The following is a 22391-nucleotide window of genomic DNA, read 5'->3' on the forward strand; positions in this document are numbered from 1 at the left end:
GGACAACCTGTGAAACTGTGCTGGGGTACTAAGGATGAGAGGTGAGCACACAGCAAGAGGGGAAGGCTGGGTTTGCTTGTGATATGAGTGTTCTACTGGAGCAATGGGGTTTCTAACTATTACCTCGAAGAGAAGTCTGTAGCAAAAACTGGGGTAGTTTATGCCTTTATTCGACCTTCTGAATATTCTGAAACTTTGGTTTTGAAACAAAGAATCAACAACAAATTATATAATTTAAAAATAAGCAAAAATATGGCCTCACAAAGCTAAGCAAGAGGATTATTATCTTAAAATATTCTTTTAATAGCCACTCACTCAGTATCTTCTAACTGATCAATGTATCTTCCTACAGCTCAAGCCACATAAAAGGGAAAATAGCTGTATCTTCTTATGTACGAATATTATTTGGGAAGCTCTAAAAATACATTGTGACATACATTATACTTTTAAGAAGACCAAAGATTGTTTAAAGTAAAACTCTTAGGAATCTGCAGTATTAAGCTGGCTATTTTGTCATCTAGGTGTACAATTTGCAAGCAATTTATTCTGACAGATTCAGAAGTAACATTGTTCATGTTTAACAAAAGTGAAGGGGGAAATATATAGTTACATTTGTATTAATTTTACTTTAAACTTGCTGTTGTGAGTATATTCGCATCAACTTCTACATTTTTTCAAGATAAAGGCTTTTTTTTCACATTTTTTAATCTGAACTTTGAAATCCTTGATCATGATGTCGTTCTATGACAGAAAGTCCTCATGAGTGTCTTTTACTCTTTACTTCAGAGTGTCTTGGCTCTGCCCTAGGGAATTCTCTGGCAGAAATCTGAATAGATGTAGAAATATCTGCTGCTAAGGCATGGTCATCGATTATAGCACTTCAAGCTGTCTTGGAGGAAACTTAATCATCCCTGAGCTCCATTCACTTTTAAAGCTTTCCAACAAAAAGCCTGCTTCAAATTCTACTTTCCTCGTTGTTTCATAAAACTGCGTGTAGTTTGAGTAAATGTTTGAAAACTTTAAGAAAACAAGGTAAAACGAACTGAGGTCATCATTCTGTGGTTTTTCCTAATACTTTTTCTTAGATGAAGCACTCTTTCTGGAAGCTCATCTACTTTTCTCTTCAGCTCTGAGTGTATCTTTGGTAGTTTACATCAGTCAGAGTTGATGAATCTCAGAAGCGTGCACACGTGCGCGTCCGCGCGCGCGCGCGCACACACACACACACACACACACACACACACACACACACACACAATCACACATCACACAAAATCACATCCTGTGTTAATTGGCTTTTCATTACTTTTATAAACACAAGTACAGAACACAAATTGGTGAAGGAAAGGGTGTATTTGGTTTTACTTTAGAAGAATGGTTCTCAATCTCTGCTTCAAAAGCTTTTCGGGGGTTATCAAAACTCCTTTTTTTTTTTTTTTCCCTTCCTGTCTTTTTTTTTTTTTTTAAGTTGTATATTTTCTTTTTTTTTTTTTTTTTTATTAACTTGAGTATTTCTTATATACATTTCGAGTGTTATTCCCTTTCCGGGTTTCCGGGCAAACATCCCCCTCCCCCCTCCCCTTCCTTGTGGGTGTTCCCCTCCCAACCCTCCCCCCATTGCCGCCCTCCCCCCATAGACTAGTTCACTGTGGGTTCAGTCTTAGCAGGACCCAGGGCTTCCCCTTCCACTGGTGCTCTTACTAGGATATTCATTGCTACCTATGGGGTCAGAGTCCAGGGTCAGTCCATGTATAGACTTTAGGTAGTGGCTTAGTCCCTGGAAGCTCTGGTTGCTTGGCATTGTTGTACTTTTGGGGTCTCGAGCCCCTTCAAGCTCTTCCAGTTCTTTCTCTGATTCCTTCAATAGGGGACCTATTCTCAGTTCAGTGGTTTGCTGCTGGCATTCGCCTCTATATTTGCTGTATTCTGGCTGTGTCTCTCAGGAGCGATCTACATCCGGCTCCTGTCGGTCTGCACTTCTTTGCTTCATCCATCTTGTCTAATTGGGTGGATGTATATGTATGGGCCACATGTGGGGCAGGCTCTGAATGGGTGTTCCTTCAGTCTCTGTTTTAATCTTTGCCTCTCCCTTCCCTGCCAAGGGTATTCTTTTTCCTCATTTAAAGAAGGAGTGAAGCATTCACATTTTGATCATCCGTCTTGAGTTTCGTTTGTTCTAGGGATCTAGGGTAATTCAAGCATTTGGGCTAATAGCCACTTATCAATGAGTGCATACCATGTATGTCTTTCTGTGATTGGGTTAGCTCACTCAGGATGATATTTTCCAGTTCCAACCATTTGCCTACGAATTTCATAAACTCGTTGTTTTTGATAGCTGAGTAATATTCCATTGTGTAGATGTACCACATTTTCTGTATCCATTCCTCTGTTGAAGGGCATCTGGGTTCTTTCCAGCTTCTGGCTATTATAAATAAGGCTGCGATGAACATAGTGGAGCACGTGTCTCTTTTATATGTTGAGGCATCTTTTGGGTATATGCCCAAGAGAGGTATAGCTGGATCCTCAGGCAGTTCAATGTCCAATTTTCTGAGGAACCTCCAGACTGATTTCCAGAATGGTTTTACCAGTCTGCAATCCCACCAACAATGGAGGAGTGTTCCTCTTTCTCCACATCCTCGCCAGCATCTGCTGTCACCTGAGTTTTTGATCTTAGCCAATCGCACTGGTGTGAGGTGAAATCTCAGGGTTGTTTTGATTTGCATTTCCCTTATGACTAAAGATGTTGAACATTTCTTTAGGTGTTTCTCAGCCATTCGGCATTCCTCAGCTGTGAATTCTTTGTTTAGCTCTGAACCCCATTTTTTAATAGGGTTATTTGTTTCCCTGCGGTCTAACTTCTTGAGTTCTTTGTATATTTTGGAAATAAGGCCTCTATCTGTTGTAGGATTGGTAAAGATCTTTTCCCAATCTGTTGGTTGCCGTTTTGTCCTAACCACAGTGTCCTTTGCCTTACAGAAGCTTTGCAGTTTTATGAGATCCCATTTGTCGATTCTTGATCTTAGAGCATAAGCCATTGGTGTTTTGTTCAGGAAATTTTTTCCAGTGCCCATGTGTTCCAGATGCTTCCCTAGTTTTTCTTCTATTAGTTTGAGTGTGTCTGGTTTGATGTGGAGGTCCTTGATCCACTTGGACTTAAGCTTTGTACAGGGTGATAAGGATGGATCGATCTGCATTCTTCTACATGTTGCCCTCCAGTTGAACCAGCACCATTTGCTGAAAATACTATCTTTTTTCCATTGGATGGTTTTGGCTCCTTTGTCAAAAATCAAGTGACCATAGGTGTGTGGGTTCATTTCTGGGTCTTCAATTCTATTCCATTGGTCTATCTGTCTGTCTCTGTACCAATACCATGCAGTTTTTATCACTATTGCTCTGTAATACTGCTTGAGTTCAGGGATAGTGATTCCCCCTGAAGTCCTTTTATTGTTGAGGATAGCTTTAGCTATCCTGGGTTTTTTGTTATTCCAGATGAATTTGCAAATTGTTCTGTCTAACTCTTTGAAGAATTGGATTGGTATTTTGATGGGGATTGCATTGAATCTGTAGATTGCTTTTGGTAAGATGGCCATTTTTACCATATTAATCCTGCCAATCCATGAGCATGGGAGATCTTTCCATCTTCTGAGGTCTTCTTCAATTTCTTTCCTCAGTGTCTTGAAGTTCTTATTGTACAGATCTTTTACTTGCTTGGTTAAAGTCACACCGAGGTACTTTATATTATTTGGGTCTATTATGAAGGGTGTCGTTTCCCTAATTTCTTTCTCGGCTTGTTTCTCTTTTGTATAGAGGAAGGCAACTGATTTATTTGAGTTAATTTTATACCCAGCCACTTTGCTGAAGTTGTTTATCAGCTTTAGTAGTTCTCTGGTGGAACTTTTGGGATCACTTAAATATACTATCATGTCATCTGCAAATAGTGATATTTTGACCTCTTCTTTTCCGATCTGTATCCCTTTGATCTCCTTTTGTTGTCTGATTGCTCTGGCTAGAACTTCAAGAACTATATTGAATAAGTAGGGAGAGAGTGGGCAGCCTTGTCTAGTCCCTGATTTTAGTGGGATTGCTTCAAGTTTCTCTCCATTTAGTTTAATGTTAGCAACTGGTTTGCTGTATATGGCTTTTACTATGTTTAGGTATGGGCCTTGAATTCCTATTCTTTCCAGGACTTTTATCATGAAGGGGTGTTGAATTTTGTCAAATGCTTTCTCAGCATCTAATGAAATGATCATGTGGTTCTGTTCTTTCAGTTTGTTTATATAATGGATCACGTTGATGGTTTTCCGTATATTAAACCATCCCTGCATGCCTGGGATGAAGCCTACTTGATCATGGTGGATGATTGTTTTGATGTGCTCTTGAATTCGGTTTGCCAGAATTTTATTGAGTATTTTTGCGTCGATATTCATAAGGGAAATTGGTCTGAAGTTCTCTTTCTTTGTTGTGTCTTTGTGTGGTTTAGGTATAAGAGTAATTGTGGCTTCATAGAAGGAATTCGGTAGTGCTCCATCTGTTTCAATTTTGTGGAATAGTTTGGATAATATTGGTATGAGGTCTTCTATGAAGGTTTGATAGAATTCTGCACTAAACCCGTCTGGACCTGGGCTCTTTTTGGTTGGGAGACCTTTAATGACTGCTTCTATTTCCTTAGGAGTTATGGGGTTGTTTAACTGGTTTATCTGTTCCTGATTTAACTTCGATACCTGGTATCTGTCTAGGAAATTGTCCATTTCCTGAAGATTTTCAAATTTTGTTGAATATAGGTTTTTATAGTAAGATCTGATGATTTTTTGAATTTCCTCCGAATCTGTAGTTATGTCTCCCTTTTCATTTCTGATTTTGTTAATTTGGACACACTCTCTGTGTCCTCTCGTTAGTCTGGCTAAGGGTTTATCTATCTTGTTGATTTTCTCAAAGAACCAACTTTTGGTTCTGTTGATTCTTTCTATGGTCCTTTTTGTTTCTACTTGGTTGATTTCAGCTCTGAGTTTGATTATTTCCTGCCTTCTACTCCTCCTGGGTGTATTTGCTTCTTTTTGTTCTAGAGCTTTTAGGTGTGCTGTCAAGCTGCTGACATATGCTCTTTCCTGTTTCTTTCTGCAGGCACTCAGCGCTATGAGTTTTCCTCTTAGCACAGCTTTCATTGTGTCCCATAAGTTTGAGTATGTTGTATCTTCATTTTCATTAAATTCTAAAAAGTTTTTAATTTCTTTCTTTATTTCTTCCTTGACCAGGTTATCATTGAGTAGAGCATTGTTCAATTTCCACGTATATGTGGGCATTCTTCCCTTATTGTTATTGAAGACCAGTTTTAGGCCGTGGTGGTCCGATAGCACGCATGGGATTATTTCTATCTTTCTGTACCTGTTGAGGCCCGTTTTTTGACCAATTATATGGTCAATTTTGGAGAAAGTACCATGAGGAGCTGAGAAGAAGGTATATCCTTTTGCTTTAGGATAGAATGTTCTATAAATATCCGTTAAGTCCATTTGGCTCATGACTTCTCTTAGTCTGTCTACATCACTGTTTAATTTCTGTTTCCATGATCTGTCCATTGATGAGAGTGGGGTGTTGAAATCTCCCACTATTATTGTGTGAGGTGCAATGTGTGTTTTGAGCTTTAGTAAGGTTTCTTTTACATATGTAGGTGCCCTTGTATTTGGGGCATAGATATTTAGGATTGAGAGTTCATCTTGGTTGATTTTTCCTTTGATGAATATGAAGTGTCCTTCCTTATCTTTTTTGATGACTTTTAGTTGGAAATTGATTTTATTTGATATTAGAATGGCTACTCCAGCTTGCTTCTTCTGACCATTTGCTTGGAAAGTTGTTTTCCAGCCTTTCACTCTGAGGTAGTGTCTGTCTTTGTCTCTGAGGTGTGTTTCCTGTAGGCAGCAGAATGCAGGGTCCTTGTTGCGTATCCAGTTTGTTAATCTATGTCTTTTTATTGGGGAGTTGAGGCCATTGATATTAAGAGATATTAAGGAATAGTGATTATTGCTTCCCGTTATATTCATATTTGATGTGAGGTTATGTTTGTGTGCTTTCATTCTCTTTGTTTTGTTGCCAAGACGATTAGTTTCTTGCTTCTTCTAGGGTATAGCTTGCCTCCTTATGTTGGGCTTTACCATTTATTATCCTTTGTAGTGCTGGATTTGTAGAAAGATATTGTGTAAATTTGGTTTTGTCATGGAATATCTTGGTTTCTCCATCAATGTTAATTGAGAGTTTTGCTGGATACAGTAATCTGGGCTGGCATTTGTGTTCTCTTAGGGTCTGTATAACATCAGTCCAGGATCTTCTGGCCTTCATAGTTTCTGGCGAGAAGTCTGGTGTGATTCTGATAGGTCTCCCTTTATATGTTACTTGACCTTTTTCCCTTACTGCTTTTAATATTCTTTCTTTATTTTGTGCGTTTGGTGTTTTGACAATTATGTGACGGGAGGTGTTTCTTTTCTGGTCCAATCTATTTGGAGTTCTGTAGGCTTCCTGTATGTCTATGGGTATCTCTTTTTTTAGGTTAGGGAAGTTTTCTTCTATGATTTTGTTGAAGATATTTACTGGTCCTTTGAGCTGGGAGTCTTCACTCTCTTCTATACCTATTATCCTTAGGTTTGATCTTCTCATTGAGTCCTGGATTTCCTGTATGTTTTGGACCAGTAGCTTTTTCCGCTTTACATTATCTTTGACAGTTGAGTCAATGATTTCTATGGAATCTTCTGCTCCTGAGATTCTCTCTTCCATCTCTTGTATTCTGTTGGTGAAGCTTGTATCTACAGCTCCTTGTCTCTTCTTTTGGTTTTCTATATCCAGGGTTGTTTCCATGTGTTCTTTCTTGATTGCTTCTATTTCCATTTTTAATTCCTTCAACTGTTTGATTGTGTTTTCCTGGAATTCTTTCAGGGATTTTTGCGATTCCTCTCTGTAGGCTTTTACTTGTTTATTAATGTTTTCCTGTGCTTCCCTAAGTGTGTTCAGGTCTTTCCTGAAGTCCTCCAGCATCATGATCAAATATGATTTTGAAACTAGATCTTGCTTTTCTGGTGTGTTTGGATATTCCGTGTTTGCTTTGGTGGGAGAATTGGGCTCCGATGATGGCATGTAGTCTTGGTTTCTGTTGCTTGGGTTCCTGCGCTTGCCTCTCGCCATCAGATTATCTCTAGTGTTACTTTGTTCTGCTATTTCTGACAGTGGCTAGACTGTCCTATAAGCCTGTGTGTCAGGAGTGCTGTAGACCTGTTTTCCTCTCTTTCAGTCAGTTATGGGGACAGAGTGTTCTGCTTTCGGGCGTGTAGTTTTTCGTCTCTACAGGTCTTCAGCTGTTCCTGTGGGCCTGTGTCTTGAGTTCACCAGGCAGCTTTCTTGCACCAGAAAATTTGGTCTTACCTGTGGTCCCGAGGCTCAGGTTTGCTCGTGGGGTGCTGTCCAGGGGCTCTCTGCAGCGGCAGCAACCAGGAAGACCTGTGCCGCCCCTTCCGGGAGCTTCAGTGCACCAGGGTTCCAGATGGTCTTTGGCTTTTTCCTCTGGCATCCGAGATGTGTGTGCAGGGAGCAGTCTCTTCTGGTTTCCCAGGCCTGTCTGCCTCTCTGAAGGTTTAGCTCTCCCTCCCACGGGATTTGGGTGCAGAGAACTGTTTATCCGGTCTGTTTCCTTCAGGGTCCGGCGGTGTCTTCGGAAGGGGTCCTGCCGCTCCTGGGCCCTCCCCCACGGGAGCCCAGAGGCCTTACACAGTTTCCTCTTGGGCCAGGGATGTGGGCAGGGGTGAGCAGTGTTGGTGGTCTCTTCCACTCTGCAGCCTCAGGAGTGCCCACCTGACCAGGCGGTTGGGTCTCTCTCTCACCGGGTCTGGGAGCAGAGAGCTGCTGCGGGCCGGGATCCGCGGGTGTGGGACTTCCGGTAAACACAGAACGTGCCCGGTTCTAGAGAAATTCTGCTTCCGTGTGTCCCAAGCTCACCAGGCAGCTTTCTTGCAGCAGAAAATTTGGTCTTACCTGTGGTCCCGAGGCTCAAGTTCGCTCGTGGGGTGCTGCCCAGGGGCTCTCTGCAGCGGCAGCAACCAGGAAGACCTGTGCCGCCCCTTCCGGGAGCTTCAGTGCACCAGGGTTCCAGATGATCTTTGGCTTTTTCCTCTGGCGTCCGAGATGTGTGTGCAGGGAGCAGTCTCTTCTGGTTTCCCAGGCCTGTCTGCCTCTCTGAAGGTTTAGCTCTCCCTCCCACGGGATTTGGGTGCAGAGAACTGTTTATCAGGTCTGTTTCCTTCAGGGTCCGGTGGTGTCTGTGGCAGGGGTCCTGCTGCTCCTGGGCCCTCCCCCACGGGAGCCCAGAGGCCTTATACAGTTTCCTCTTGGGCCAGGGATGTGGGCAGGGGTGAGCAGTGTTGGTGGTCTCTTCCGCTCTGCAGCCTCAGGAGTGCCCACCTGACCAGGCGGTTGGGTCTCTCTCTCCAAGTCCTTTTTTTTTATTATTAACTTGAGTATTTCTTATATACATTTCGAGTGTTATTCCCTTTCCCGGTTTCCGGGCAAACATCCCCCTCCCCCCTCCCCTTCCTTATGGGTGTTCCCCTCCCAACCCTCCCCCCATTGCCGCCCTCCCCCCATAGACCAGTTCACTGGGGGTTCAGTCTTAGCAGGACCCAGGGCTTCCCCTTCCACTGGTGCTCTTATTAGAAACTACAGCTATTATGATTCATAACAGTAGCTACATTACAGTTATGAAGTAGCGAAGAAAATAGCTTTCTGGTTATTTTCTATGTGTCACCACAACAGGAAGAACTGTATAAAAGAACTGCACCATTAGGAAGATTGAGAACCACTGCTTTAGAGTCATATATGATGGCAGGAATTGAAGCAAACACCGTGAAGAAAGAGTGCTTCCTGTGGTCTCTGGCTTAGTCCCAGGTAGCTTTCTTCAACAACCTAGGATCACCTGCCCAGGAATGGCACCGCCCACAGTTGGCTAGGCTCTGATGCCAACAATCAGAAATCAAGATTCCCTGAGTATACTTAAATATTATTTCATAAGGAAGGTATAAAATAATAGATACACCCAAGAGAAGGCAGAATACACACTCTATTATTATAGGTTTCCCCATTTTTCCAAACTGCCAGGAAAACCTGATCTATTGCATGCTGTTAGCCCAGAGAACAGGTGCAAGTCCATTGTCTGTCTCACGGGTAAAAAAAAAGCTTCCTTTCTAAAGGGCTGCTTGAAAATTATGTGAAAAATAGTCACTTAAGCTTTCGGTGTTCATCCCATCATTACATTCGTACTTCAGCAAACAAAAATCAACCTCAAGCATAATCCTTCATACTTTATTGCCTACATAGAAAGCTAGAGCAATGTCCAAATCAGTGAAATACTTCACTGTATTAAAACCGGTGCTTATACTGGAATGCTGGACAAACATGTGCTTAGTAAACTAACCGTGTTATAGCAAGCATTTGTTTTTGGTAGTTATATTTAATAAAATATAATTTGTCATCTGAATCTTCATAACTCTCCACTACAGATTTTTTTCCTATGCATAAAGGCTATAACACAGTTTACAAATTTACCCAAAACACCATAATGCAAGCCCAATATATTTTTTAAAATTCAAAATATTTTTATTGGATATTTTCTCTGAGGTTAGAGTGGGAGAGGCGATTTTCCTGTGGTTGTGGGGACAATGAAAACCCAGCACATATGTAAGGATCAATTAGATACAGGCTGATTCTGTTTCATAGTATCCTTTTCCCTCTATTGGCTTGATATGTTATTCATGGACTCTTTTTTTCCTTCATCCTGAATCTGTTAACACCTTCAATATTTACTTCTCCTAAAACAAATTTACCGAAAGCAACTGTCAGCGTTTCTATCGTAAAATTATATCAAGATGATTTCTTTGACTTTTAATTAGGTAACTCCTAAATTATTACCTTTAAAACTTAGTGTACAACTTTAGAAGGAAACTGAAACATTAAGCAACGTCGAGTTTACCTGTTTTAAAATGCCTGCTGCCATCTCATGGCTGCAGTCGAAGATCACGTGGAACTCCTTGCCTCTTTTCATCTCCTTCAGCAAAGGTTTTGCATCTTTGGTATCAGCTGGCAGCTGACGAATTTTAAGTCGAAGATTGTACCTCGATGGAGCTTTGATGAGCTCTTGCAAGCGAATGAGACCTTTAATTGAAGAGAAAAAAAATAACAGAGTGGAAGCAAATCAGAGTAGTCCATAGAATCATGCAATGTCCGTATGATGTATGATTTTTCTTGGTCACACGTAGGTACTTAGTGCTTGGCACTAGCATTGAAATGCCTTTAGTTTTATCTATTTATTTTTAAACAGCGTTTTACTATGTCATATAGCATGGCCTGAAACTTACTATGTAGTGCAATCTGGCCATGAATTTCCAGTGATCCTCCTGCCTCGGCATCATTTATTCTGTATAACAGTGTGATGTAAATATTAACACTACAGATAGCTTCAGATATTAATAAATCCAGCATTCTCCTAGACAAGTATGGCTCCATTATAATAAATCACTGATCTATTTTAGTAGATCAAAATATAGGAGTCTTATTTATTGATGTAAAAATTTTCAAATCCTGAAACACATTTAATATTTTATACACTGGTCCTTAAAAAAATTCACTCGGTTAAAATGCATGACTAAAATTATTTGTGGTATAGATCAAATCAGGAAATTTCCTGTCTCCTCCTAGATTTCATTCTTATATATGTAAAACACCTATGTATTTCTTTCCCTGTATTTCTATTCCCTTTGAAAAATTGCTTTAATGAAAATAAGTGCAATAGTTGGACAAGATGGGCAACTAACTAATGTGACTCATTTTTTCTTTCCATTCTCTACATATTTCCATGTTACTATAACTATATTTGGTCAATGGGATAGAGACATACTCCACATCTGCCGTGTCTACATACTCTCCTGTGTATTCAAGGAGTCTGCAAGATCACAAGAAGAAAACCACAGTTTGTCATTTTAACCAATAATAAACATTTTAAAATGCTCTTTTGTCATCAATAAATCATGATCATATGATAATATGATAAATGATTTTGGAGATCCAAACAATTACGAACAACGTGAAGTAATAATAAAGCAAAATGTTTCAGAATTACTCATTTAAGTTGACTGTCTGTCTTTGCTTTTTACCTGAATGTCTACCCTCTTCATAAAATTACATAAATGCAATAAATCAGATACCAACCTTGTCAGGGCAAAATAAGAAAGATACTCAGCCTATTATTTTACAAGTTTTTTTGTCATAATTTAATGCAAAGTCTACTCAACTTTGGATTAAAAATTCAGCAGCCTATAATGTCTGTATCTTTTCACAAGGCTCTGAGTTCTCTCTGTTAGGATCACAGTGTCTATGGGTTAACATACAAAACACAAAAAGAGACTTGCCTTAATTGGCCTTCGATAAATGATAATTTACCACTCTTGTTATACTGGCCAACATGTGGAAAATATATTTTTAAGTTGGTTTTAGAAGATATTTTGACAGTGATTTGGGCAGAAAACCTAATATCAAAAATTTAAAAGACATTTTGGGAGATTAATGTGTTAACAAAGGGAAAAAGAGCTATCAAGTTACAGACTAACTCAACAGTTTGTATTGAAAAAGCTCAGCTGAGTTAGAAATAGACATTTTCACAAGAGTAGTGTTCACAGGGCTCTCATCCTAAATATAAAACCTGCCAAGTATTTTCAAGTCTTTAAAGAGCTCATGCGGACAGTTCATTGAGCCATCAGGTACAATAAATGTTTGCTTATTCTCTTCACACATATACATCCCTGCTGGCATTAATGGAACAGGCTTCGGTTTGCCAGCTTCCCTGGGGAATGATATTGAAGAGGGGAACAAAATAAATCACCAATGTTAGTAGGAGCTGCCATCTCCTATGTGGGAATCTGAGTGAAATGTTGTCTTCAGTTATTTCCTTTGACATGTGCTTTGTGCCTGAGTTCTGTATGAAAGATACTCTCATAGATAAATATAATCATTGAAATAATAGTTTTAATCTGTCTTTAGATGCATCTGATAGGGATGACAAAAAGCATTTCTGTACAAATGTAGTTCCCATTTGCTTTTCACCTTCAAACACTTGAACAAAAATGGCTCACTATGTCCTTAAGAAAGAAGGAATCTAGAGTGCAGTGGAAAGTCAAGTGTAGTCATGGTTTTATATCCTTGCTTTCTTTCAGCGTCTACATTGGGGAGCAGGAGTGAGTCCTCTTGTGCATTCTAAGCCTTCAATTGCTCATTGTCCCACATGTCTGCTCAGTTTCCTTGATTCTTCTATTCCCCAGTGTTTTAACAGGGATTTCTCTCTGAATTATAGTATTTAGACTATGGCAGATAAATGGGAAAGGGTTAAAAAAAGTAGTTTCTAAGGCATTCAAGGCACCAAGAGAACATATATTTTCCTACTTATTATAAGTGAAATATTTGATAGCATTCCACTAACATATTTGATGGGACACATTTTATTTCGTATTTTATTTGTTTGTTTGTTTGAGATTGTAATATAATTACATCATTCCCCCTTATCTTCATCCCTCCAAAACCTCTTATGTACCCTGTCTTTCAAATTCATTAGCTCTTTTTTTCATTAGATGTTGAAATACATTTTTAAATATATATGTGCGGGCACACACACACACATACATACACACACACACACACACACACACACACACACACACACACAATTGCAGCCTAAACATGAGCTGAAGATTTAGGCATGCTAACTTTGGCAGCTAATGAATGTTGAAAGTGGGAAAGGCTTCCAAAGAGCAGATTCCACCAATTAGTTTATTTAATTTTTACTGTAGACATTCATTTTACAAGTTACTGTGTTCCATAAGGGCCATTCAATCAAGTTCATATTGTAACCCTAAACTATCCCACCCCACCATCATGTCACTATATCTTCCAGGTACAATAAAGATTTTCCTCAAAGGAAAATGAGATTAAGCCTTAACAAGACCTATAATTATAAAATTGGCTATGTGTTTCCTTTGTGCACTGCTATTCATTACTCTGCCTAGCCCAAATGTCCTTCCCTTTGCAATTTATGACATAGTAATGGGCTAGTTTTTTCTTACAAGACGATTTTTAAAAATATTTTAATAAAGAATTATATTTCTATACTACTTACTAGATTTATGTATTATTCATGACATAGTGAACAAACAAGCAAAAAGCACAGATACTTTATAAAACCTTTAAAAATACTTTGTTTACTCAAGATGTACACCTATTACATTGTCTCTGGTATTAGTTACACAATGTTTTTAAAAATGAAACAAACCATATGCAAACAAATTTTCGTATAAGGAATCTGTAAAATCTATAAGATTTTTTCTTTGCCTAGGAGGAAAATCTTTCAAAGCACTTGGTTCAGCTTACATATAGTCCTGCTTCATTTCTACCTGGTGAAATGGAAAAGGAGCACTCTAACACATCTTTCAGATTTAATGAGGGGCACAATCGTTTCGCTAAACATGTGCTTCACACAGAAAGTTTGCAAACAACATTTCAGAAATACTGTTTACTTAACAAATCTGGCAACAAATTATTTAATAACAGAATAGTAACTCTTTAAAACAGATTTTAATTAAATATTCCTTTTCCCCTAATGTAATTAGTTTATATGTTGATAATAAATAGAAACACTGCACAGATGGGTTTCTAAAATCTAACAAAAAGAACTTACTGCAATTACCTCCTCATTTGGTAGAAGAGGAACATCCTGTTATCTCTAATCTATTACTATGTGCACATTTTTGTTTGCTTTTTTTTTTTATACTCTCCTTTAATCCAACAGTGGCTGAAATCAAGGCTTTCTTTATCATTTAGAGACAAAGGTCTGAACTGCTCTTTTCAGACATTGCCATCAATTTAGCTTTTAGGGAGGATCCAGAGGAGCCATTTATACACACTCCCGTTGGCACCCAGCTCTACAAAGATCAATCATACCACAGCTCAACTAGGCTCATGCTCTCCTAGCCCCAGGAAGGGAGTCCCCATCTTCCTCCTACACCCAGGAACTATTTCAGCGGCCAAATGAACTAGAGTTTTGCCACCTGGATAAATATAAAGACCTATTTATCACTTTAGTAAATGTGGTCTTCGTGCATGTGAAGTAAGACTCCCACCGAATGGAACTAATGTAAAAGGAGGACTATGCTTGGGATTCTAGCAGGAAAACTCAAAGGAAAGCAGTGACTGCAAATCTAACTGCTATAGTTAAAGTCAATACTAGAATATGCTGCCCTTTTTTTCTTTCATTCAAGCAATTATTCCATTTAAAAAATATATTGTACTTTTTTACCAAGCCCACACATAAACCCTTTCAGCTCCTTGATGAGGATATGAGTTTGAAGTGTACTAAGGTAAAATATTATTCTGAATGCTTCAGTTTCTGAGGAGGCAATACAATTTATGTTGCATCTTAAATTTATTTAACTTGTCTGTTTTTATTAAATTTTTTTCTAGTCCTCAATTAGAACATTGGTGTCTTAATTAAATGCAGCGCTTGCTAGGGGCACTGTAGTCATTGTATCTGGTAGGTACACTGCTAGGTCTATCTTTTGTCTAAAGTTCCTTAATCATATTCACATACATTGCACATGAAATGTCACTTTTTATGACAAAATACGGCAGATAAAAATTGGTGTGCTCAATTAAAAGGAGGGTATATTTGTCCACACTCTCTTGATGATAATATCTTCAGATGATATTCAAACTACACAGAACCAGAAAGCCACAAACTATCTCCCTTACTGAAATTGAATTCTAGGGTAAAACAAGGAATTCTGTCTTTGCAATGTATTCTTCCACTAGCATGTTTCCATTGTTACTTAACCTCTCCTAATTAAAGACATATTACTAACATTATATCATGCCATTGACAAGAAACTTACGCATTCTCTGTCATGATCTGAGGAGGACTAAATATTCCCTACAGTGGGTTGTTTGCAGGAGGGAAGAATTGAAATTGGATACTTATGCCTGTGACATCAAGACTCTGGGTAGAAAATAACTTCTCCTGAATGTTTCATACCAATAACTCCCATGAGTGACTCTAGGCCAATAAACATAAATAAATAGAAAGCCACAACATAACACAACACAACACAACAATGTTTTAGAAACTCTGTGTACATAATCACTGTAAAGATTTTTGAACAGAATTTGGTAATTTAGTTACTTGGTTCTTTGGTTATTTATAACACCATTGGTACTTTTCAATAGACTGTAAAACTTTTAAGATCAATACAAATAATTGCAATTTTTAAGGATGCATTGAATAGACCAGTAACATCCTGGGTATGTTAGGGGTCCTGGATACTGCTCTTCTTCTTTCTTAGTATAATTTCTATTTCCTTATATGTAATCTATCACCTTCTATCCTGGCTATCTAACAGTTTCTCCCCCAGTGGGACTGATATATCTCATTGTTCAATTTTGATAGCTACATTGTGAGTCCTTTGTCTCCTGCCAACTGGCTCAGATGTACACCTGTCCCTCTGTCACTCTCTCTGCCCTCTCAGCTGGTGATAGCCCAACTCAAGCTACCCAGACAGTGGCTGATTAGGTAGCCTGCTGTCCTCTAATCCCCACTTGTGTCCAGGTCAGTGCAGTTATGAAGCAGCAAATGATCCTTCACAGCTCTAATGTTGGCTGTGTCCCAGGATGCTGCTGTTATTGGTTTTATCCTGCCACTTAATACATCAAATATGATATAAAGTTGACATTGACAAAACAGCTTAAGAAGCTTTATGTGGTTATACTCGTGACTGACAATAGTTATCAGAACCACGATGTCCTGGTTAAAATGAGAAGCAGACAGTGACTCTTTAGAAACTTGGATTTTATCTTATCTTTTTCTTGTTCCAGAAGAAAACAGTGTCAACCCCAAAATTATCAGTAACTATGCTCACTGACAATGCAGCTTATGTTACAAAGCTTTGAAAAAGTTGAATGGATTAGGGACACATGATAGAATGGACTACATGATTTGTACTATAATGCAAACATGAGAACAAAGTATGAAGAGTAGATATAATCTTATGAGAGTATAGAGTATTTATGACGTTATAGAATAGTGAAAAATAGATATTCCAATACAGATACTACAATTTAGTTTTAGACAATTCATTTGTCTACAGTGAATTGTATATAATAATGTGGACATTGCTAAAGCGTTATAGACGTGTAGGAAACTGTGTCTACATGACAGCCCAATTAGTGAATCAGGAAGAGTGAATTATAGAAAAAAGAAAACATTTTACAAATTATTATAATAGGTAGCTAGATAGATGATAGATAAATAGATGATAGACAGATAGATGTTAGATAGATGAATAGATAGATAGATAGATAGATGATAATAGATTCATCAATAGATAAATGATATATATATATATTCACAAGAATTGCAAATTGCATGGTTGATATTATTGCAAGTACACATTATACTGTTCTCTAGGAATAGATGATAGTGGGTCAGTATCAAGAAAAAACTACTTAATAAGGGCATTAATTTAGCCTGTACTATCTCTATGAAAGAACTAGTGTAGCTGTCTTATGAACAAACAGTGAGCAGAAAAGAACTTAGAATAGTTCAAGAGCCTTCAAAAACCACAGTTAAGAAAAAGTCTTCCTTAAAAAAATGAGATAGGTGTAGGTTGTGTTCACTTCTGTTCAGATTTATGAGACTAAATTGTTTGCTTGCTTTTCTGTTTTAAGAATAGCTTTCTCTTCATCATTGTTCACATAGAAGATATGGCTATCATCATCCACTGGGCTTCCTTGTTATAGATGTCAGCAAAAGCAGTTTCTTTGTCCCAATATCAGATTCCTCTAAGAGAAAATATAATTACCCTCTGTATGTTCACTTTTGGTAAACTGAACTGTATAGCTCAGAAACATAAACCCACCTTAAGGTATAAACATTCTTTCTTTTTTTTAAACTCTTAAAACTGTATAACATTATAATTTTATGAATATTATATTTCATTGTTATTTAACATAGTTTCTTTTCTTTTTATTTTATTTATTTATATTTCAAATGTTATACCCTTTCTCCTACCCAACCATCCACCAATTCCCACCTGCCCACCCTGACATTCCCTTACACTGAGGCATTGAACCTTCATAGGACCAAGGGCCTCTCCTCCCACTGATGCCAGAAAAGGCCATCTTCAGCTACATATGTAGCTGGAGCCCTGCAAACCCCTTCTCCTCCTTTAGAGCTTTCCCTAACTCCTTTTTTGGGGTCTCCATGCTCTGTACAATTTTTGGCTGCCAGCATCCGAATCTGTATTTGTCATGCTCCGGCAGAGCCTCTTTGGAGACAGCTATATCAGGCTCCTGTCAGCAAGAACTTCTTGGCATCCGCAATAATGTCTGGGTTTGGTGTTTGTTTAAGGAATGGATATCCAGGTGAGGCAGTAGAAGGAAGCTAGGGTTTTCTGTATGTTGCATATACCCATAGCTCACATGGATAATTTAAAGACATTAAATTAAAAACATGGATTATATGGCAATGACAGAATTTCTATATGATAGCCTAGGAAACATTAATTGTGTAAGATATCAATTAAAGAATGATCATCTTTTTATGTATCTGTCCCAATAAGAAAATAGTAGAGATAATTTTTTATATGTTTCCCCCTTCATCTCAGATTTGACAGTTCTTATACCACACAAATGGAATTGCTGTCGTTTCTCTGGCAATGCCACTTCTTACAAAGAATAATTTAGTTTTCTTCCTTTCTTAAACAATGTGATCTTTAGCTTTATATATTGACAATAGTTTAACAGATGTTTTAGGTGCTCTAAAACACACGGAGCACTGTGTTCAATCAAATCACCCCATTGTACTTCACAATTTTATTTACTCTTATTGTATTCAGCATTCTGTCCCCATCACATCACTGAAAGTACCATCTTCTAGGTTGGTAAGTTCTGTAGTTAAAGTCATGCCTTCATTTCCCTTAACACATAAGCAATTCTATTATTAGTTTAATACAATCTACTCACTCGACTCCAGGAAGGCCCATGTTCTTGTCACTTCCTCTACCTTTTATCTCCTAGGGTTCCTTGTTTGCACTCCCTTTTGGGTTTATCTAGCTCATCATGTGATTCAGTACTACTCTCACATAAATATGACAGCTCAGACCTTGCTCAATCTCAGACACCTACAGCCAGAATTTTATTCCATCATACTTGGATGGTGGCAGGATCCTCAGACTTAACAGATTTCCAAAACTGAGCTCTCTCTGTTCTTATCAGTTTTATCAGGTAGTTAATGGCAACTCTATAGGATCCTATTTTGAAGTGTGTTCTAACTCAACTGTTTTCTTTGTGAGCATGTTCTCTCATAAATGACAGACAATCTACTGAAAAGACCTTTTTATCCTTCTGATTCCTCATATATTGTTCTTTTTTCTGATATACTAACCATTTGCAACATATTCTATATTTCTATATTTGAAACACTGACTTTTAATCTCTGTATCCCTCCACTAGAATGTAAACTTCATACTGGGATATACTTTTGTTTGATTAATTTTTGAAAGATGTTCAAATACATTTGTTAAATGAATGAATGGCATGACATGATCTTTAATCCCGAGAAGCTTACAATCCACTTTGGAAATAAATTATATGTTAGAACAAAAAAAAAAAGAATTTCTGCCAGCGTGAAACGGAGTGTGCCAAATGATAACTAAGTAGAACAGACCCAAAGTGCTCAGGCATCGTTTTCTAAGGATTCAGAAGACTGGGCTCAATTTGAATAATTCATTCCAGGAGAAAATTGATCATAATCTAGGGAAGGAAAGATGGGAGTAAAACATTTCAAATGACAGCAATTTAAGGCCTCAATGACAATTTTTATTGTAATTTAGAGAAAAGCTGTTTGTTGAATACACACACACACACACACACACACACACACACACACACACACACATTTATTCTAACTGGAATTCTCTTTCTTCCTTGTCTATTGAATACAAAAACAATATCCCACTAATAGGACTATTGTCTAATGCATATGTGACATATATTATTAGGTCTTAGGGGAGGGCCGCCCAGAAAGATAGGAGAAATCCATCTGAAAGCCCCATTTCAGATGAGATTCTTTTTTCCTAGGCAGAAAAAGCAAAATGAAATACTTACTTAGAAACAAAAGAAAAAAATAAAAGTGGGCCAAGGGAAAAGCTTTTAGCAAATGTGAAAAAAAAAGTCATGCTGGCACCGATGATGGGCCACTTAGTACTGATTATTTCTAATGGAACAAGAAGACAAGCAGGCGCTTGGAGGCACAGGCAGGATTCTTCTCAGAGAGGCACCAGGCTTGCCAACTGTCACCGTGACTTGGGGCTTGGACTGACTCTCTGCTAATACATCTTACCTTCTCCACGAGCTGATACTGGGCACAGATTATAAGATCAAACAGTTTAACTTTAGCACATCTTTAGTATAAATTTTTTGACACAGCAGCTGGACTACATTTAGTTTCTCCCAAATCCTTCCCAATCCCTCTCTCGTGTACTTCAGGAGGCATGATTTCCCTTGTCTAAACAGCAAAAGATGGCTTTGGCCATTTAGACAAATACACTAATAACTTTCTAGTATCATTCCACTCTTGGAATTACTCTATTTTAAGTCTTGGCTGTTCAGTAATGATTAGAAAACTATTGCAGTTTTGAAAGGTGCATCCTGGTATCAGAGTTGAATCTATATGGGCCCTGCTCTGGTTACTGTTCTATTACTGTCAAAACTATGATCTGAGCAACTTAGCAAAGGAACCATTTTACTGCTGGGGCTGGGGGATGCCTACAGTTTCAAAGGCTTAGTTCATAGTCATCATAGCAGGGAACAGAAAAGGCAGGCTGGGTGCTGGAGAAGTAGCTAAGATTTCCCATCTGTTTCTCCAGCAGTATGATGAAAGAGATAAATAGCAGCCCTGTCTTGAACCTTAGAAACCTCAACCCTCTCCCCACCCAGTGACAAACCTGCCTCAAGAAGTAGATACTTAATAACCCTTCCTATACAGTCAACCAACTGGGAACCAAGCATTCACACATAGACACGTATGGGGGACATTCTCACTCTGACCACCATATCCCCTAAATTGCTTTTAGATTGCCTTCATCACAGCCAACTTTAAGTAGCATAACTCTCCCAGACAGTCTAACAGAAGACTGAATCAACTTTAACCTCATGAAACATTATTGGCAGTTCTAGGGCTCTTACATCTTCATCTGCACTGGAAATACATTGCCAGTGTTTAAGTCCCATGAAGAGACATCCCTGTCTGACCACGTGCCCTTTTTCTGGACCCTCTTAACTCTGTTTTGTTTGTTTGTTTGTATTTTTTGGGGGGGGGTTCTGTCAATGGTTTTATTTATTTATTTTCTTATTATCTTTGATCTGTTTTTACAGTCCAGTCGCTATCCCAATCCTGTTCTGCTCTCCTCTGACAATTCTTCATCCCATTCCTCCTCCCCTGTCTCCAAGAGAACATCCCCAAACCCTACACCCCCCACACTTGGCAAAGCCTCCCTACTACCTAGAGACTCAAGTCTCTTGAGGGTTAAATGAATCTTCTCTCACGGAGGCCAGACATGGCAGTCCTCTGTTGTATATGTGCTGGAGGCCTCATATCAGTTGGTATATGCTCCCCGGTTGATGGCTCAGTGTCCGAGAGATCTCAGGGTCCAGGTTAGTTGAGACTGCTGGTATTCCTATGGGGTACCCACCTCCACAACTTCTAGCTTTTCTCTAGTTCAACCACAGGGGTACCTGATGTCAATGCAATGGTTGGGTGTGAGTATCTGCATCTGTTTCAGTGAGCTGCTTGTTGGGCTTCTCAGAGGACAGCCATGTTAGGCTCCTGTCTGTAAGCACACCACAGCATCAGTAATAGTGTCAGGCCTTGGAGCCTCCCTTTGAGATGTGTTCCAATTTGGGCCACTCACTGGACCTCTCTTTCCTCAGTCTCTTCTCCATTTCTGTCCCTGCCATTCTTTTAGACAAGAACAATTCTGGGCCAGAGTTTTTGTCTGTGGGATGGCAACCTCATCTGTCCACTTGATGTTCTATCTTTCTACTGGAGGTGGATTCTACAAGATCCCTCTCCCCACTGTTGGGGATTTTATCTAAGGTCCCTCCCTCCCCTTGAGTCTTGAGATTCTCTCATCTCTCAGGTCTAAATAACTGCCCCCTTCTGTTATTTTGCTACATAAAGGCAGACATAAGTGGCATAGCCTTATACTTTGGTTTTTTGTTTTTTTTTTTGGTTTTTTTATGATTACACTAGTCTGATTTCCTGATCTGGCATGGAAGCACATAATTTTCTTGTGTCTTACACATTTTGTAAAGTGAGTTTCCTGTTTGTTGTATTAACTGTGCAGCCTGAAACCACACAAGCATCTAGCAAGGGAGGCAGCAAACTGAGTTAGCATCATATGAGAGACGAGAGGTAAAATCCAACAACCTCCTGTATGGCTTCCACTTGAATATTTACTGGGGCCTCATGGAAATGGGCTAGTTATTAACAAGTAAACAGCTCTCATGTTGTAGCAAATATTAGTCATTACTTATAATAAAAATGATACTTAACATTGTATATGTAATCACGATCTACCATGGTCCAAAGGTATACACGTGGAATAGCTACATCAGAGAATTTCGAAAAGGCCAAACAAATATGTCAAGTCCTAGATGAATGTATTACAGGACTTCTTTTTTTCCATTTTTTGTGACTCCTCAAATCATTAATAAGAGGTCAGATATAAAATGCATACGTCTTCTGAAGCAGTAATTATGCCACTTACTTACATATTTGTTTGTGTTTATGTAAGTCCCTCAAATCATCCTTGAAAGGAAGCACAAAAGAAAGAACTTAGTGCTACTAGAAATGAGGATGGTTCTGGAATTATCACTTATAATTAGCCCCTTCAAAGGTTCTCTAAAAATAGTATTATTTTCACAAAACAGAATTGCTATCTCAAACAGGAAATATATGAGACTGTAGCTCAATAAACAATCTTTATATCTTCAGTTTATCAAGTAATTTATTAATTCACCCTTTGCATTAAGGGTGATGGATATAATGTATGGTACATGGCTAATGTCTCTTAAAAACTGTGAAACACTTTGGTGGCAATTTTTGTAATCATTTCCCAGAAAAATCAAAAGTAAGCAAACATATTTTAACACAGTTATGAGGCAATAAGGTTCTGGGATTTCTGATGATTTAACACAGTTGTGACACTCTGGAGAATCTGTATTAATGTAATTATCATGTTGTCTTTGGATTTACTCATGTCTTTTCC

The 22391-nt window shown here is 38.6% G+C and overlaps 1 protein-coding gene across 1 annotated transcript in view; it reads right to left on the bottom strand.

The window, feature by feature from the left end:
* Positions 1-22391, bottom strand: part of Grik2 (glutamate ionotropic receptor kainate type subunit 2) — a 697720-nt gene that overhangs the window by 411779 nt on the left and 263550 nt on the right. Inside the window, 1 exon segment of the mRNA NM_019309.2 lies at positions 10001-10182. Within this exon segment, the coding sequence (NP_062182.1) occupies positions 10001-10182 (182 nt within the window).

This window comes from Rattus norvegicus, chromosome 20 (assembly GCF_036323735.1).
Source record: "Rattus norvegicus strain BN/NHsdMcwi chromosome 20, GRCr8, whole genome shotgun sequence".
Taxonomy (NCBI): Eukaryota; Metazoa; Chordata; class Mammalia; order Rodentia; family Muridae; genus Rattus; species Rattus norvegicus.